General features: G+C 33.0%; 3 protein-coding genes across 3 annotated transcripts; 1 reads left to right on the plus strand and 2 right to left on the minus strand.

The window, feature by feature from the left end:
- The first annotated feature begins 1,328 nt into the window (after positions 1-1,328).
- On the plus strand, positions 1,329-4,754 carry LOC105787506 (putative disease resistance protein At1g50180). Its single transcript, XM_012613926.2, has 2 exons — positions 1,329-4,114; positions 4,263-4,754. The coding sequence occupies exons 1-2, from the start codon at positions 1,402-1,404 to the stop codon at positions 4,310-4,312; spliced, it is 2,763 nt and encodes a 920-aa protein (XP_012469380.1). The 5' UTR covers positions 1,329-1,401; the 3' UTR covers positions 4,313-4,754.
- LOC105787507 (folate transporter 1, chloroplastic-like) lies at positions 4,361-6,873 on the minus strand (the record flags this gene model as incomplete). Its single annotated transcript, XM_012613928.2, has 8 exons — positions 4,361-4,642; positions 4,765-4,832; positions 4,920-5,046; positions 5,303-5,413; positions 5,585-5,658; positions 6,026-6,119; positions 6,584-6,668; positions 6,782-6,873. Coding segments are annotated over 6 exons (495 nt in total), but the record flags the coding sequence as incomplete, so codon positions are not given.
- A 5,080-nt stretch (positions 6,874-11,953) lies between these two features.
- LOC105787508 (uncharacterized) lies at positions 11,954-17,193 on the minus strand. Its single transcript, XM_012613929.2, has 18 exons — positions 17,065-17,193; positions 16,713-16,796; positions 16,527-16,618; positions 16,363-16,401; positions 16,200-16,253; positions 15,943-16,017; positions 15,517-15,582; positions 15,303-15,345; positions 14,656-14,701; positions 14,337-14,430; positions 14,198-14,250; positions 14,008-14,092; positions 13,813-13,915; positions 13,621-13,713; positions 13,402-13,468; positions 13,090-13,156; positions 12,930-12,983; positions 11,954-12,331 (listed from the first exon to the last, which is right to left on the minus strand). The coding sequence occupies exons 2-18, from the start codon at positions 16,765-16,767 to the stop codon at positions 12,188-12,190; spliced, it is 1,230 nt and encodes a 409-aa protein (XP_012469383.1). The 5' UTR covers positions 16,768-16,796; positions 17,065-17,193; the 3' UTR covers positions 11,954-12,187.
- Between the last annotated feature and the right edge of the window lie 1,627 nt (positions 17,194-18,820).

Raw genomic sequence — 18,820 nt, forward strand, 5'->3', positions numbered from 1 at the left:
GGAGATATAGCTATGTTATTTGAGCCGGTCCGGTTGGGTATCAATCCGGAATTATTAGATCGATTAATTGATTGAATCAAAATTTTTATTTCTTGAATTTTTAATAATTTATATGTATCAGGTAATTGAATCAATTGAACAATTAATAAAATATAAGTTTAAAATTACTGCTATCAAAATTTATTTGTATTTAATTTATAAGTAATTTTAATTTGTTATGATGTAAAAGTAAATATTTTATATTTAAAATAGTAAAATTAACTTGAATTTTTATATAAAGGATTATTTGTTTAAAATTAGAAAATAAAATTCATTTTACCAAAAAATAAATCTAAATAATAGTAGGGAAAAATCGATGACCGATTTTTATTAAATCAAACCAAAAATAAATCTAAAAATAAACCCGAAGACCTAATTGAATCGAATAAAAAAGAAAAACTCATTCTTACTTTTCACTTAGAATAGTAATAACCATAAACTATGAATTGCAATTTTTATTAAATTAGGTCTCTATAACAAATTCTCTCAAATTTTAGTGAATTATTTCTGTTCTTAAATGAAATAAACGTAAAAATTTTAATTAAAACATTCAAATTTCAACCTTAAAACCTATTAATATAAATAATATTTTGTTAAACAAAATTATATTCGTAAATTTTATTTAAAATATCATTTAAATTTCACTAATTAATAATATACTAATATATTATAGTTTCTTAACTTTTATGAAATTAGCGTGTTATTATTAGTGTATAATAATCTTCTATAGTATTCAAAATATATATATATATATATATATATATATATATATATATATATATATAGACACAAATATTTTCTTTGAATTTTAATCGACAAATGGTTGGGTGCAATGGTAAGGCACATTATACTTCTAAGGGGAGTACCTAAGTTTGAACGTTGGAGGTAACATTGTTAGGAGAGACAACCACGAACTCCGAACATGGACCATAAACTAGACATGAAGAACATAAAAAAAAAAAATATTTTCCTTGAATTTACAATCAATGAATGTCTCATTTGAAGATTGACTATAACCAAGCTCAATAAGATGACTTCATTTCTAGAACACTACTGCACAAAAGTCAATGGAGGAAAAATGTAGTTTCAAGTCATTTACGTGTTAGGCTTATTTGAAAAAGTCCATGGAAAGAAAAAACAATTTAATTACTAATATTTTAATTTTTAAGAAATTGTATAAACATTTCCTCTCGGAAATTTCTGTTGAAAATAAAAACATGTAGGGACCAAAATGATGAAATTTCCATAGTTGTATGTCAATGGAAGCTATCTAAGAAGCCGCATATAATACACCAATATCTAAATTTAGAACTTAACATTACATCTATTTGCAGAGTTATTTTCATCAAGAAAGAAAGAGAGATGGCAGAGCTTGCCGTTTCCCTGGTTGTGGAAAAGCTTACGAACTTACTTGCGCAACAAGCATCATACATGGACGGTGTTAGTCGAAAAATCGTCCAACTAAGAAACGAGTTACGATGGATGCAAAGTTTCATTAAAGATGCAGACATGAAACAAGAAGACAATGATTTGATGCAACAATGGGTGAATGATGTAAGAGATGTAGCTTACGAGACGGAAGAAGTTATAGAAACGTATGTTTCCAAGGCAGCGGCTAGAAGCACGTTTGATTTGGTTACCAAGCCGTTTTACTTGTACAAGGTGGGGAAGGAGATTGAAAGCATTCGAATGAGGATTCGGGAAATATCCGGAAGACGAAAGGCGTACGGTGTTGAGAGGAACAGTAGAGGTGAAGGGCGTGGTGTGAATGAAAGGCTGAGATGGTGGAGACAACCGTCTCCTCATGTCGAGGAAGATGATATTATCGAGCTGGTTGAAGACACGAAAGCTTTGCTTACGCAATTGACTAGCATGGAATCAAGACGCAGGGTGGTTTCTGTTGTTGGTATGGGTGGTTTGGGGAAAACGACACTTGCGAAGAGATTGTATAATCACAATGATGTTAAGAATCATTTCGATTGTAGAGCATGGATATATGTATCTAAAGAATTCAGAAGAAGAGATATCTTACAAGGTATTGTTACGGATGTGAACGCGTTAAACCGAGTTGAAATGGAAGTTTTGGAGAAGTTAAAAGAGGAAGATTTGTTGAAGAAATTGCATGAATTTTTAGAAGAACAAAGGTATTTAGTAGTTCTTGATGATGTGTGGAGTATGGAAGTTTGGGATTGTTTAGAAAAAGCATTCCCTAGTGGGAAAACTGGAAGCAAAGTGATGCTTACGACCCGGAACAAGGAGGTCGCTTTGCATGCCGACGGAGAGGGTATTCCACATGAACCGAGGATTTTAACGGAAAATGAAAGCTTACAATTGTTCTGCAAGAAGGCATTTCATGGAATAAATAGTCTTCCCCGTGAATTGAACAAGCTCGGAAAAGATATGGTCATGAGATGTGGTGGTTTACCTTTGGCTGTCGTAGTGCTCGGAGGATTGCTATCCCGGAAAAGCAAGTCGACTGAAGAATGGCACCGCGTTTTTCGTAACATCACTTGGCATTTAACCAAAGGGCAAGATCGGATAGCTGCGATTTTATCACTAAGCTACAATGATCTCCCATCCCACTTGAAATCGTGTTTCCTCTACCTAGGACTATTCCCAGAGGATGTATCGGTCCAGACTAAAAAACTGATCCATCTATGGGTCGCAGAAGGGTTTCTACTGCAAGAAGGTGAAGAAACAGCTGAAGGTGTTGCCGAGAAATGCTTAAATGAGTTGATCGATCGGTGTATGATTCAAGTAGGAAGATTGAGTTCACTCGGGAGAGTCAAAACGGTCCGTATTCATGATCTTCTACGAGACCTTGCTATATCTCAGGGAAGGGAGGAAATTTTCCTCGAAATTCATCACGGAAACAAGGCAGAGCAATCGGAAACTATCTCAACAAAGTCCCGAAGGCATGCTATCCATTCTCGGTATGATCGGTACATTTTCCTCAAAAAATTTGCTCCGCATTTACGATCTCTTCTATTTTTCAATCGAGAGTATAATGTAGATGTGGAGAGGAAGAGGATGAAAATCGGTTTCATCGAGAAGAAGCTAAATGTCATTTACAAGAACTTTAAACTGTTAAGGGTCTTGGATATGGAAGGTGTTCGTGTTGTTAGTCTACCTGATACAATCGGAAGCTTAATTCAACTACGATATCTCGGATTACGGAAAACTAATCTAGAAGAAGAGCTTCCTCTATCTATGGGGAACCTACAGAATCTACAAACATTAGATTTACGGTATAGTTGTTTTCTTAAAAGGATACCGAATGTTATATGGAAAATGGTACATCTACGACATTTGCTCTTATATACTCCGTTCGATTCCCCGGAAAGCGGCCATTTGAGGATGGACACCTTGTGCAATCTTCAAAGCCTACCATATATCGAGGCCGGAAATTGGATAAATAACGGTGGCTTAGCTAACATGACGAGTCTTCGACAACTCGGCATTGATGGATTGTCAAGAGAGCAGGTTACTTCAGTCATTTCTACGATGGAAAGATTGCAGGACATTCAATCTTTGTCGCTGTTGCTTACTGAACAAGAAATGTTTCCGATACTCACTGGATTGTCTTACTGTGAGCATCTTCAGAAACTGTGTTTCTATGGGAGAATCGAGAAGTTGCCCGACCCACAAGAATTCCCACCCAACCTGATTAAGCTAACACTTTACAATTCCGAGCTTCAGAGAGATTCGATTACCAAACTGGAAAGACTACCAAACCTTGAAATGCTAGTTTTAGGTGATGGATCATATAATTGGAGAGAGATGGCTTTTTCATCGGAAAGTTTTCCTAAACTTGAGATCCTAAAACTTCATCTATTGAAAGAATTGGAAGATTGGATAGTTGAAGAAAAGGCAATGCCAAAGCTCAAGCATTTGGTGATACATCGTTGCGAGAAACTAAAGCAAATTCCAGATGGATTGAAGCTAGCAACTACCCTCAAAGAACTCGAAATTGTTGGAATGCCGGTTGAGTTCGAATACAGACTCAGAACAAAAGATTTCTTCGAGTTCAAACACATACCGTCAATCAAATCGACCACAGACATGTTGGCAATTGGTAACCTAATCCCCTGAGTCTATATTTTCTTACCTACTTTCTACTAAAGCATCAAATATAGATCATTTATCGAAAAAGAAAGAATTCAACAATTAGATTAAGCATGAATTAAAACCTTACTTTCTAAACCCGCATCTCGATTTTGCAGGTCTCGGCTGTCACCAAAATGTTGGTTGGCCAGAAACACAATTCGGTTGACCAAACACTTTTCGAATATTACAAAGTAATAGCTTGGAGATCTCTATCTGTAAGACAAGTATATGTTAGCTCAAAGATTATCAGATGAGTGTAGCTATTTAACCATTCAATGTAAAATTTCTAGTTCTCGATATCTTTTATATGGTGAACAATGGAAGAACGTAAAGAAAACTCAGGACAGCATCAAATTTCTTTTTCCAATCATTACTTTTCGTCGATTTTAAGAATTTTAGTACATTCTCGTAAACAATTAATGTTATTGAAGAAGCAGGCACATGTCTCAGAAGGTTCGGGTTGATGCCTTTGTAAAATCCGTGAAAACCCTCGAACCTGCACACGTCCTCAGAAGCAAATACGATCAGCATGCAGAGGGAGGAAATAACAATTAATAACATTTTCGGTGTTTAACACTGAGTAAATAAACATGAATTTGGGTTTGAATATGATCTCACCGTGCAGTTTCCTTCACAACATGCTAACTATTCGTGTATCTTGGAATTCCTTCATTACTAGGTTGTTGCTACAAAAGATAAGAGATCAAATTACAGACTGTGATAAAATATAGTACTTTGCATTTGTAAATGAAAGGATTTAACTTCTCATTTACCTGTGATCGAGTTCGAATAACTTGAAAAAAAAAAATATTCCGCACACCTCATAAGGCACCATGACCAGCCAACGGAGAGAAAATGAGGTTATACAAAGACTTCAAAACCAATTATAAGGATGCATACCTGAAATGGATATGTAACAAGAATGGCAGCAATTTTAGAAGATCCACCCAGCACGGCATAATCAAATGAAATTTTTACATCAACTGGTCACGAGCTTGATTAAACCATGTGTAACAATTGACAGGCACATAATACATGTAGACAAATGCGGGCATGCTACCAGTCACGAGCTTGTACATCAACTAGTATCTGCCCTACCAACATTTAGCGTAAAGTAAAACCAAAGTTCAAATAAACAGAAACTTCATCTACTTACCAACAAATTACTAGCACCTTTGGGTTTCTTCTTTCTTTCTTCATAATCAACCATTATTATTCTACGAAGTTCTTCATATGCAGTGAACTGAATGACTCCATGGGAGACTTGCTGTAAGTCAAAAAAGCAATAACTATAGGTAATATGATAAGCTATAGTGCTATACTAGTACCTAAACAACTCGGTATTATTTAGCTCTGAGAAATCCAAATGTTGCAAAACTGATATAAAGTGACGTAAAAAGCAGGAGCAGAAATACAATTGAAACCGTCAGCAAACTACCATCAATAGGCCAGGACCAAGTCTTGTATATAGTGCAGTCCATCCTTCCTCTCTTAGAATGGTTCTTAAAGCATCTGAAATAATCAAGAGTTAAGACATATAACAAAATTTCAGGGTTAGCAGCGATAAAAAAGGACATTAAATGAACTGGAGAGCCAGTTTCTGTGATTGAAATTCCAGGTGAAAAGAATGAAGGAAAATCATTTCGGTTTGGTAGAGTTGAATCATCTATAAAAATATTAACCAGCAGAAGAAATCTACATATAAAAGGGTGTATCATCTAAAACTTCATGTATCGAGGTTTCAAGGGGAGGTTGGTTTCGAACCTAATTGCTTGCTAATACTTAGAATCAAAGTTAATATGACACACTAGGGGATATTGATATCTTGGTGAATATTATTATATTACAAACAAATTAATATAAGATGAAAAGCAGAGACCATAAACACCGGAATAAGGTCGACTTTGATGAAGAGGATTTTGAAGCTCCAATCTTGTTCTAATAAGCCAAATAGGATTCGTGCATATAGAAACCTGAAACAGTCACGAGATTGAAAATGTTAAACAGAATATAAACTGCAACATATCTTAATTAACATCAAATCAATTAGAGACAAATCCAACTTAGCATGAACCTATTACCATAAACTGCTATCTCTCTAGAGATTTTCGAATTGGAAAACATGTTTCAAAACAATGAACACTAGTGATCCAATTCAGTAAAACTAACATTCCCACTAGCCTATAGTTTATTTAAAAATTATTGAGTAAAACAAATAATTTACAAAATTCACGAACTTCAGAATTTATATATTTAGAATTATGTATTTATATCAACACAAAAGCAATACATATAAGTTCCAAAAACCATATTTTACGAACCAGAGAAGACTACCCCTAACGATATACATTTTATAGAAGTAGCTAATTGCGTTTTAGTTTTCATTCCTAGTACCGGGCCGATCTGTGTTTTAGGTAACATAAGTTCAAATACTCACCAAAGCTCCAGCTTCCGCAGCAGAGGCTAGATGAAGACTAGGACTTAGCCTCTCCTCTCTGTTTCTAAAATACCTTTGTTTAGCTCTACACACACACATACAGACACACAGGCAAATGGTATTTATAAGTAATGTATTCACTTATTAAAACACATGAAAGCAAAAGGGAAAGCTGTAAAATTTTATAGTGATACTTACAAGAAGAAATATAAACCCGTGAAACTGAAGAAGCTAAAACTGAAGGAAAGAAGCCTGCAAAAAGCCTTTTCATACCCTGTTTGAGAAACCAATTAAACTGTTAGCATGATCCAAAAAGAAAAAGTGAAAAAAGACCTCAGCTTTACACGCAAAGAAAACAAAAAGAGAGAGAGAGAGAAAGGGTGCTATCCTTTAAGCGAGTAATGGTGAAAATGGCGTGGGCAGTGTTCTTGTACGTCGGGCAATTAGTAACTGGGCCATCATTAACTGTTACAGAACTAAATCCAATTAACACCAAAAGGAAAACATTTTTTCTCTTTAAGCTCTGTGTGTGTATAGAAATGAAAGAAAGGGGGGACCTTGGAATCTTGTACGTACGAAGTCAAGTGGGTACATGGCGGTGAAGGTGGCGAAGCCCGCCACAACACCGGCGGTAGCTTCTTCCCATTGCCACTCTGATGATTGTGATTTATTCTTTTGTTAAAAGAAGCAATGCGTCGGTGATTTAGGGATCAATTGGAGCTAGAGAAGCGGCAGCAGCAAAATGAAGATGAAACCGTCGACACTCAACAGCCGATCGCATCGCGCGCAGCCGTTATTGTCCGGTTTTTTTATTACAACATTTCGGCTGCGTTCTTCATTGCTTAACAGACGGACTTTTCCTTGAAAAAGTGATTTTCTTTGAAAAGCAATGAAGAACGACCTTCGTTTGGAAGCAAATTCTCAGAAGCTGAGAAGTGCTTTTGGGCAGACGGAGAAGTGAAAATTTTTAGCTTTTCAGCCAAGAAGTGCTTTTGGCTGGTTCATTTACTTTTTTAGCCACAAACGAACGCCCTTATCTCTGCTCTCTGCTGCTTCTTTGCCCTCATCTCTGCCTTCTGCTGATTCTTTGTTCTGCCCTTTGCTGGTTCTGCCCTCTACCGGTGAGTTTATTTTTTTCTTCTCTTCTTCTCTTCTTCTGTATATTTTTGTTTGTCTGGGATTGATTTTCAATTTCCCTACCCTCTGCCCTTTGCTGGTTCTTTGGTTCTCAATTTCCTTACCTTTTTTACTTCAATTTTCTACGATTTCTCCTCGTTTTTTTAATTTTATGCTGAAATTTAGTTTCAATTTTGCGATGTTATTAATGGATTTTGATCCATTAGAATGTTTGGGTTTTCATTTCTTTGAAATTTAGTAGTAAACTATGGGATAAAATAGCTTCATTTTCTTAGCTACCAAATCGAGGAGTAATGCTTTTAAGCTGTTTGAATTAATGCCATAAAGAAAAAAAATATTTTTTATATTGTTTTTGTTTATAGTTGCAGTTTCACCAGTACCAGGTTGTTGGGAGGGCTCTTCCAATGGAGAACGATGAGCACCCTAAGATTTACAGGATGAAGCTTTGGGCCATCAATGAGGTTCGGGCCAAATCCAAGTTCTGGTTAGTGATTATTTTCATTTCTATCTGTGAATCTTTTTTTTTGGGGGAGGGGGGTTAATTTAATTCCCATTTTATTGAAGTTGTTGATTTGAGTGTTTGTTCTTGAATATTCATCAGGTACTTCTTCAGAAAGCTAAAGAAGGTTAAGAAGAGCAATGGGCAAGTCCTTGCCATCAATGAGGTAAAAATGCTTAGTGATATCCATTTGATGATTCTCTATTTATGAAGTAATTTGATGCTTAAGAAACATCCTTTTCATTATATGCTTGAATTTCGTGTTAGACTCCTAGGGTCTTTTTTTTAGTATCGGACTCTATGTTGCATCATTTAGTTTATCTGTTGAATTTAGATGGGGATTTTATGTTTTTATGCTATTGTCTTTAACTTTGCTCTGTTTTAGTAGTGTTTGAAACTATGTTGTGCGACTCACCAGCTTTTAGTTTATGTCTGTGCAATTTAGATGCGTAATTCATGTTTTATAGGCTATTTTCTTTAAATTTGCCCTGTGATAAGTTGAGAAATTTGATATGAAAAAAACATCTAATCTTAAGGCTTTCATGCCGGTTGTGTTTAACTAGAATTTATGATCATCTTGAATATAAAATTTTTGTTATGTTATGATGATAGTATAAAATGCTTAAATAGTATAAAATGCTGTTGTGGAGATTGTGAAAGAACATTACTTGGTATGTAGGCAATGCTGTTCAATTTGTTGTCAGCTTACTGCAATTGTCTCATAAATTCTGAACTCTTTTTAATGTTTTATTAGGTTATTGCAATTCCTGAGTATAACCATGCCATAGGGTATGCCTATCAATAGCAGATTACAATACACAGAAGCTTCCCCAGAAACAATTTGTGAATGGGCAGAGGTGAGGTTGATTTTAGTGACCAATCCTTTTTTGCTTATTTTTCGCTTATTTGTATATGTAAATTGGCTGCAGTAATCTTTACAACGTTGTAATTGGTGTTTGGAGTTAATATCCTCCATTGTTTAATTGCTTCAATAGCAGCTCCATTTTTGTCTTATGGATAAGGTGTCATTTTCATTTTTGTTTGGTTTCTTTTCAAGTCCTGTAGTGTTCTTGAATGCTTGTTGTGGATGTGTTACTAATGCCTATCAAGCTTAAATGCACTCGAAATGATTGATGCAGGGTTATTGCAACTGTTATGGCTCTTCCAAGTCCTGAAATGTTAGGAAGGTTGCTTTTGCTCCTTAATTCGATTGGTGAGGTCACTGAGACATCCAGTTTAAAACGGGCCAAAAAGAAGTCTAGTTGTAATGCGGGATCATTGGTTGTGAAAAATTAGTGTTTGATCTTTTAGAACTTTGTTTTTCCCTTTTTTGTGCTTGTTTGATTCAAATACATCTATTGAATACTTGTGCTAAATGCTCCATAGGTTACTGAAATAATGCCCTTGAGTTGAGATTGAAATTTGGAATTGGTTTCTGTGGACGGGTTCATATAACAGAGGTGAAATATAAGTTTCAGTATTATTGTTACTACTTATTTATGTAATAACCTTTAATGCATGTTTATATAAAAGGCATGTTTAATTTTAAATTGTCTCATTGGCAGGTAAATGACAATAATGTTCTTGAAAAGCCGTTTGGGAACTTCAAAGTTGGGCAGACAATCACTGCAAGGATTGTCGGAAAGCCTAATCAGAAGGGACTGAAATTTGTTCAACATCTGAGTGGACTGAAATTTGCTCTTCTGTTTCTCTTGTACTTTTTTACATCATGGTATGTACTAGTTTTATTACGATAAGTCTCATTCTGTTTAAAGATTTTAGCTGAACATTTAAATGAAATGCAATACACGCTAAACTGTTCAATTGAAACTATTAAATGAAATGCAATACACGCTAAACTGTTCAATTGAAACTATGTTTGCTTTTATAATTCTAAGTATTTTGTTTTATATTCTCAAACATTCAATCTAAGTGGTGATGAAATAGTTAGTTCGATCCATTGTTAATTGAACTATAATTAACTAAACCGTTAGTTGAATTGAGCTTTTTTCTGTTAAAATAATTAACCGAATCGAACCAACTTTAATTAATTTTGTCGGCTTTCTATTGAATTGTTGTTTATATAACTTTTTTTTTCTTTTGGTCCAAAGTTCATACCATTTTGAAACAATTATTGGCAAACATTACACTAAAATAGTAGTGTGCATTAAATCGGAACAAAAATATGACAAACAATGTGCATTGTCATATATTAGAACAAAAACATTATAACATTACAATACAATGACAGTTGGAACGAAATTGATAGGTGTTTAATTAATTAAAAATATAATATAATTTTATAATAATACAATCGTGTCAATATCTAATTACAAATATTTAATTTTATATTTAAATATTTAAATATAGTTTATATATTCTAATTAAAATTTATAAATAATTAATATTAATTACTTAGAAATATTTAAAATTAATATTATATATTAAAATATTAACAATAAGTTATAATAAATTATTTTTTTATATTTTTACTAAAATATAATAATATTAACTAATTTGAACATTATTTAAATACATATTTGTTACTTTATAATCTCATGTCTAAAATGGACATTTTATTCTTCAAAAGCACTTTTTGACAGCAATGCCAAACACTTAAATTTCTCAAAATCACTTCTCAAAAGCACTTCTCAAAATCACTTCTGAAAAGCACTTCTCAAAAGCACTTCTCAAAAGCAATGAAGAACTGGCCTTTCGTCGTTGGCGGTCATTGTCACCTGAATTGGTTGGGCTAAGTGGCCCATTTTTTACGTTTTTGAAGTTGATTTATACTCAAAATCGATTAAATTTATTCGTATTTAAATTTAAACACGTTTGTACTTAAGTTCTTTCTATACAATTAAGACAAAATATAATTTTATAATAAAAATATATTAAAATGAAAATTTTAATAAAAATCATAAATTTAATTCAATTGATAGCTCAAGCTTGATTTGATAGTTACTAAATCAAATTTAAAATTTTTTTGAGTCAAATTTAAATAACTTATGAACATCGATGATCTATTTACACTCCTAAAATAAATTCTGATGGCTAATTCAATTTTCAGCCCTTATGTGTTTTATTTCTAATACTTTAAAGGAAATAAAAGAAAAAATATTTAAAAATTGGTTTAATCAATTGTTGTTAATCTAGTTGCATAAAATAAATTAATTTTTAATCGAATCTATCAAATAGTAAAAAAATTACCAATAATATCATAAATTTTTAATTTTTTTTGTGCTAAGTGTTTTATACCCCATTCAACTTTTTTTTTATCATAATCAAGGAATCCACTATCGGCAAGAGTGATTAATTCCTTAACTACAAGTGCTTTCCGAAGAAATCAACAATGGACCATTATGTATTCCGTTTTCATGAACGAAAATCGAACCCCCAATTACATAATTAATCTAATGTGGTTACCCCATCCAGCTTTTAAAATCAGTATATTACTTACCAAACTAATGAATTGTTTATGTACCAAACTTAGGTTCATGAATAAATTTAAATAATATAAATTTATAATATTAAATTAAAAAATCATTAATAAAAAAAGTGACATGAAACAATGTGGAGCAGTTATGAATATAACCGTCGTCCACCACCGTCGTCCACGTATACTCGGGACAAAGATGAATGAGGCAATCCTCGCCTTATCTTGCTCCATTACCATCCCTGCCTCTTTTTTCTTTTTTACTGTTTTCTTACCATTTAGATATTAATGCAAGCTATTTACTGTCTCAACAACTTAAAAGTAAATATTTCTTCTAAAGCTGTAAAAATGGTAATATTTTCATGAGTAAGGAGGAATTTCTAAATGCTACATTGGAAATAACTACAATTATGTTTAAACTTTAAACCAGTATATATAATAGATGAAAGAAAATTGATTATACCTCTCATATCGATACCTGTGATTCGTCAGAAGAAAATTAGCTTTTTTCTTAGGGGAAGGACTGCAAAGTTTACATCGAACCATATTTGCTTTCGTTCGGTGACGGTGTCCATGTTCCTTGAGTACCACTGGATGGGCGCTCCCACGAGACTTCATTGGTAAAGCCGGTGTTAATTTCCTCAACTCGTGAGTAGCCTTGTCCTGCTCCGCTTACCTGTTGTAGACAATTTGCACATTAACTGAAGTTGTCGAATTTATCTAAGCTGCCTACTTTGCAAGTTCGCAAGGTTGAAATGAATGTTGTAATTTCGGAATGGCAAATCAAAAGAGAAAACTAATTAGGTTAAAATATGCCACATAAGTCCCTGTACTCTTAGTTGGAATTTTCAAAATTTAGGTCCACCTGTTAATAGTGTCAAAACTATTTTGTTAAATTTAGATTCATTAAAACGTCATTTTTTTAGTTACATTACTACTAAGTGAGTATTTTTTTATTTCAAAATGTCTCACCAATCAATTTAACAAAAAAATATTAACAGTGTTAACAATTAGACCAGAATTTTGAAATCTGAAAAGTAGATGGACTAAATTCCTAGAAATAAAAGCATAAGGACTAAATTCCAACCAAGAGTACAGGGATTTATGACATATTTTTAGCCAAATAATTAAAGAAGCCAATGACGACTAGTCAGTCGAGAAGTAAAATATGCAAGTTTATGATCAGGACTGGTTCGAATTCTCTGAAGCAGCTATTGAAAAATGTTCGAAAGTTCAGATAATTATTATTTGCAATAAAAGTTACATATACTTACAGTCTCTAAACAGGCAGAAAGAACTGTCATGCCCGGCAGAGCATCAATCCCATGCTGCATCCAAGACACCCCAAGTAAGATATATAAGTTATTTTAAACTATCACAATTACTAAACTATGGAATCTTCTGCCAAAAACAGGTATAGTCTAAGCAGCTCACCCGGCTTTCCATTTGTGTCTTGTAAATAAACCCTCCACAGCAAAATAGAGTTGATGAAACCATTAATCTGCTCAAGACGAACATGTTTTAATAGAAAATCATGGGTGCAACTCACACGTACAGTAAATTTCAGAACCAACATAAGAGTAAATTTTTGTCTATCTTCAGTAACAGACATGAATATACAAACTCTTGGTGGAAACTTGTGCAAAACACTGCACCCGGTGCAAATGACATTTTAATCACTTGATTTTGCATAGCTTAACACGTGTAGGACAAACGGGGGAAAAAATGGAAGAAGGAGAAACGTACATGCATGAAATTATTCCGAATATTGCCCACCCTCTTGTGGCATCTTCTTCCTGATTTTGTGTGGTCTCTGAAAATATGGGGGGAAAAAGAACTTTAAATTAGCTGATACAAGCTCTATGGCAAATGCATCATGATTACCAGAAAGATACTCAAACGGAGTCCAGAAAAACAACAGTTGATAAAAGCTAGCATTGAAGAAAACAAAATCAGGGAGCTTACCACACATCTTCGTTAGAACAAACTCGATTGATTCATAACCTTCCACTGGGATAGTGATCTTAACTTCATACGGGGTATCATGGGCCTTTACACCTGAAGGACAAAAGTGGAAGAAGAAAGGATTAGAAATGGTAATTCAGGAGATTATAATAGAAAATAACATCAACCTGCTTAAGAAAATGTTGTATATACATCTCCAATCTAAAAGCAAAGTCGATGGTGATAAAGTTGTAGGTGGATTCCCAGTTGCAGCAGTCCCTGATAACTTGACCTCCAGTCCGTTTTCCGGAAAGACCTGAGAAGGGCCCCATGCAAAAATGAAAAGGTGATAAGCATATTCATTCAATAATCACAGTTTTCTACCCCTTGAACCAAAGGAAAGAGTACCTTGACACGAGGTTTTTTTATGAGGTTGGATTGGGATGCAATAGCAGTCAAATAAAGGGTAACATGAGGCTGTTCAGTGCTGAAACTGTTCACCAAAACTTTAAAAATTATTCATGAAATGTCGATACACAAATAGTTGAACTCAATGAATCAAATTATTTCACTATATTCGAGAGAATGGATACCATACCTAAAATCAGGGTGAGATTTTTCAAAACCCAACTGAGTCAGACCATTGTGAACCTTACAATCGATAAAAGGGAACCTTTTTAATTAAATAGTTTTGACATATAAATCAAAGTAGCCCAGATAAAATGTTACTGTCTTACAATTTCCCATGATCGCGGATGAAATCCAACAGTGAAGCCCTCGAATACCCGTGGGCCAGGATTCTCACATGGAATGGCCAGTTCAACAATGGCTCTGAGAAAATGAAAATTTCAAAGTTTAGATATGTACCGTAAAATGAATTTCGATTAGTACTTTGCGGAAACTGTCTAGTAAAACAATTAATCCTGTGGTTTGGCATCAGGATTAGTGGTCTTTAAAACATAATGATTTCCCTCTACACTGCACCAAACTTGAAAGAAACGTTTAGAGAAAAGCAACATAAAAAAGAGAAAGAAGTCATAGTTCTACTTAAAATACCTGCAAGTGGATTCATAAGAGACATTGCATATGCATCCATGTTGGCCTGAGATTAAAACCAAAGATAATGAGAAAAATGTTAAAGGTTGATACGGAACAAAGCACTGGCAGTCAAGGCAAAACAAGTATAGGCCCATAACAAAATCATCAAAATCAATAAAGCCTTCCCTAAGAAGTCGGGGTTAAGAAATGAAGATTTTAAAAAGTTGATTGGCAATTGATATGGACGCAAAAATTGAAAAGAAATGAAATGAAAGAAATTTACATGAAGATAAATGTCAAAGAAACTAAGTTATCATAGCCTTTATGTTTTAATTTTACATAATTGGCTCAGGCTATTTGATGCATGCTTGAATGTAATTTATTCACAAAGCAAGGTCTTAGTAAAGGTTATGTAATAGCAGCATAAAATTGAGAGTTGATTGTCACCACAAAATGCAAATTACTGTCTAGGCATGTCACTAGTTGAAAATAGTTAGTAACGATATGAAAGGTGTCACACATTAACCAGTTGAGCAGAGGAAATATTGTAGAATAAATAGCATGGATAGTCATTTTAACCCATTGTAAAAGGACATGGGGAATAGAAAAATTCATAGTATATACGGGGAATAAGCTCTTGAAGACTGAATGAAAAGTTTACACACCTTTACATTGCCCATTTAAACACTTTCCGCATATAATATTTACCTGAAATACAATCAAGGAGATTCATTAATGCATAGACAAAATGCCATGAAGAAGTTTAATGTTCAAATTGACATAATTAATGAGCACAGAACAAAACTATAACTTATAAGACCAGTAATGTCAAACAATTTCCACCAAATTTGAGAAAGAAATAGTAGCCAACAGACCAACCTGTGCGGTGCGTCCCATTTTGTCAAAGGTGTGCTCACAATTCAGCAGGTCGCCATTGTAAAACTCCTATACATGCAGAGAAAATATATTTAAAAGGTTCCATATATCTATGAACCAATATTACAGAGTCAAAACTTAAACAGGATTTTTGGTATAATGCAACATATTGCATTAAACTGGGAACAGATTTTTTTTTTCCAATCTCAGAAGTTTTCACAAATACAAGGATTTTCAAATAATAGTAATAAATTGAATTTAAGGGCCAGAATCTTCTCATAAATTTATTTCTTCTTTTACCACCAGTAACAACCAAAAAGTGCCTACACTAACATTATATCAATCATTCATTCCCATCGAGCAAGGAGAGTTAACAACATACCCTTTCCCTTTTTATAGTTATAATTAACAAGTTCAAACCATACTTACTTGAACAAGGTCAACATGCCCTGAACCAGCAACAAAGTAGTTAAACTTATCATATCGACCAAAATCTACATATCCCTGCACAATTGGCATTAAAAGTGATGTGAATTATATTCAGAATACTAGCAGGCAAGTGCAATTTGGTACTTTCAGCTAATAAAATACATTTCTAAAGCTATTTCTTTATCTAAACTTCCTCATAAAAGAATACCATATAAGAACATTAATTTAGTACTTAAGAACATGAATTCATGGAGTACCGCTTGTGATCTACTCTCCACATCTTTGCAAAAGCGGACAACCACGTCAGTATCCTGTATTAAGAGAAAGACAAATACGCAATATTCTCTAGGCATAAATATTTATAAACATTAAACAAAGCATCAATGACATTCTATATTTAAAATCAAGCAAGGATGTTACCTTCCCCTCGTACACAAAAGGACTACCGATCCAATCACTCTAATCAATAGCTTAAGAGAAAACATTTCACTAGATACCAAAACTCTAGTTCATTGTAAATGCTTGTTTAGAACAAACTGATGTTCAGATTTATGATAACCAAAACGGAAGTAACAAAAGGATACGAAATCAAGAAGATGGCTAGAATTATCAAACGCGTAGCAAGGGGATTTAGGGACAACAACTGATGTAACGGTAAGTGCTTGTGAAAGAACAGCTGCAAAAGGAAACAGATTCACTAGCATCGACAGAAAGTTATAAAAAATAGTTAAACAAACACTACTTTCACGAACAAAATCAAATTAAGTCACCTGCAACAACTATGATTATGAAACTAGGATTTAAACAGCATTTTACACTCCACATTGTTTCGTGTATTCAATTCAAAGCATGTCCTGCGAGGGAGAGAGAGATTAAACGATTTCCAGCTCAATTTTATCATCTGAAATTTAAAATTTTCTCTCAAAAACTGTAAAATTCGAGGAAGATTTGTTTGAAACAAATGACTGTTTAAGATTGAGATCTCAAATAAATGAAAATGAATGGAATTTTAAAGCAAATATTATTTGATTAATCAGGAAATTTATATTCTACGATTGTTCTTAAAAACGAGGAAAAAACACATATACACAGTAAATCAAGGTGAAATAGCAGGGGAAATACCTGAAGAGCTTGGCCGGAGTGTCGATGCTGAAGTCTCTGAAGCTTAAGAGACACACAGAGACGGCATTTCGACGGTAATTCCAATAAAATAGAAGTATAGAATCAATTTTATTAAAAAATAAATTAAATATTGGCTAAAAAAAAAGGGTAAACTACATTCTTAGTACCCCACTGTGTTTTTTCTTTCACTCAATAATGAAAATTATAAAATGATCACTTAACTATTATTAATTTTCTTTTTGGTAATCCAACTAGAAAAATTACAAAATAGTCACTCAACATTTTAATTATGTCCTTTTTAGTCACTTAATTGTTTTGGATTTTTAGATGTTTTATCCAAAAATAAATATTAGAATTTTCTTTTATAAGAATATCATAAGTGAGATAACTATTTACAGAAATAAGTTTAGTTTTCGATTATTCATAAAATTGAGATAATTTTTTCCTCACACCAATCCAACTCAACTTGAATAATAGCAAACTCAAGTTTGAGCTTAATGCTCAGTTTGAGTTTTATCGAACATCTATTTTAAGTTCGAGCTTGATTAAGCTCACCTATCTTTGTCAATGGTACGTATTCAAGTTTGAGCATGAGTTCAACTTGATAATTAAGCTTAGGGTTAATAATACATATTAAGGACGTCAACATAATCTAAAAACATTTAAAATACATGTGAAAAGCTTGATAATTAGGATCGCGGGAAGTTCAATATGGGTATTACTAAGCATGATTTTGGCACTATCAAATAGATTAAAAATTACTGAATTGATTTAATTTTTTTAGTCGGTGTCGAATAGGTTGCAAGTATCCATGTCTCATTTACACCTATAGAAATCTCACCATGGTGGTTCATTATATATTAATTTGTTATTATACCAATCAAAATTATACACAATTGAAGGAAGACATTAACAAATTGATTAATTTAATTATCACTAGTTGCTCACGTTCAAAATTGATAGAGATTAAATTATTCTAGTTAGACTTGTTCATGGGTCGGGCTACTTGTCTAAGTCCAAAGGCCTGATTGAAATTTGAGAGGGTTTGAACAAAATTATTAGGCCCATAAAATAGTTTTGGGCAAAAAATTAGACTCGTCTAAAATATGGGTGGATTTGAGCTTGAACATTCATCACCCATACATTTTCTTTAAAGTTTATATTATTTTTATATTTTATATAATTCACAATACATAAAACTTAAATTCATAGTAATATAAAATACTATTATAATGTAAACATTAAAAAATTAAAATAAATATATATAATATTTTAATAAATAAAAATACAAAAATTTATTAAATATTAAACTAAAAACAATATAAATATATTTTTAATTTTTAAAAAATTAATATTTGCAAGCTTAAAATAGGTCTAGGTTTACCATTTACGAATACGAATGAATTTGGTCAAAAATTTAAGTCTATATTTTAAACCTCATCAAACTTAAACAAGAATAAATTATATTAGGGTAAACTACCAAAATAGTCACTTTTATTTGCCTCAGGTTACATTTTAGTCACTTATGTTTGAAATGATACATTTTAGTCACTTACGTTACCGTTTTGTTAAGAAATGACCACTTTGTCATTAAGATCTGTTGCCTCCCAAATGGTAGTCCAACGTGACAGTTAAAATAGGTTTTAAATGTCAATGTGGATGTCGAGCTGGGATGAGAAAAGTTAAATTTTTTATGAAAATATAATACAAACTTTTGTCCTAAAATTCAATTTTTTCCTATTTAAAAAGAAGCAAT

Source organism: Gossypium raimondii, chromosome 2 (genome assembly GCF_025698545.1).
Source record: "Gossypium raimondii isolate GPD5lz chromosome 2, ASM2569854v1, whole genome shotgun sequence".
NCBI classification, from domain to species: Eukaryota; Viridiplantae; Streptophyta; class Magnoliopsida; order Malvales; family Malvaceae; genus Gossypium; species Gossypium raimondii.

Bases quoted from the DNA above. Each gene is read 5' to 3' on its own strand.
- LOC105787508 (XM_012613929.2), bottom strand. From the start codon at position 16,767: ATGTGGAGTGTAAAATGCTGTTTAAATCCTAGTTTCATAATCATAGTT. The intron at 16,619-16,712 runs GTGACTTAATTT...TTCCTTTTGCAG, and splicing joins CATAATCATAGTTGTTGCAG to CTGTTCTTTCACAAGCACTT. The intron at 12,332-12,929 runs GTAAGTATATGT...TGTCTACAACAG, and splicing joins TTTCTGCCTGTTTAGAGACT to GTAAGCGGAGCAGGACAAGG.
- LOC105787506 (XM_012613926.2), top strand. From the start codon at position 1,402: ATGGCAGAGCTTGCCGTTTCCCTGGTTGTGGAAAAGCTTACGAACTTA. The intron at 4,115-4,262 runs GTAACCTAATCC...TCGATTTTGCAG, and splicing joins CACAGACATGTTGGCAATTG to GTCTCGGCTGTCACCAAAAT.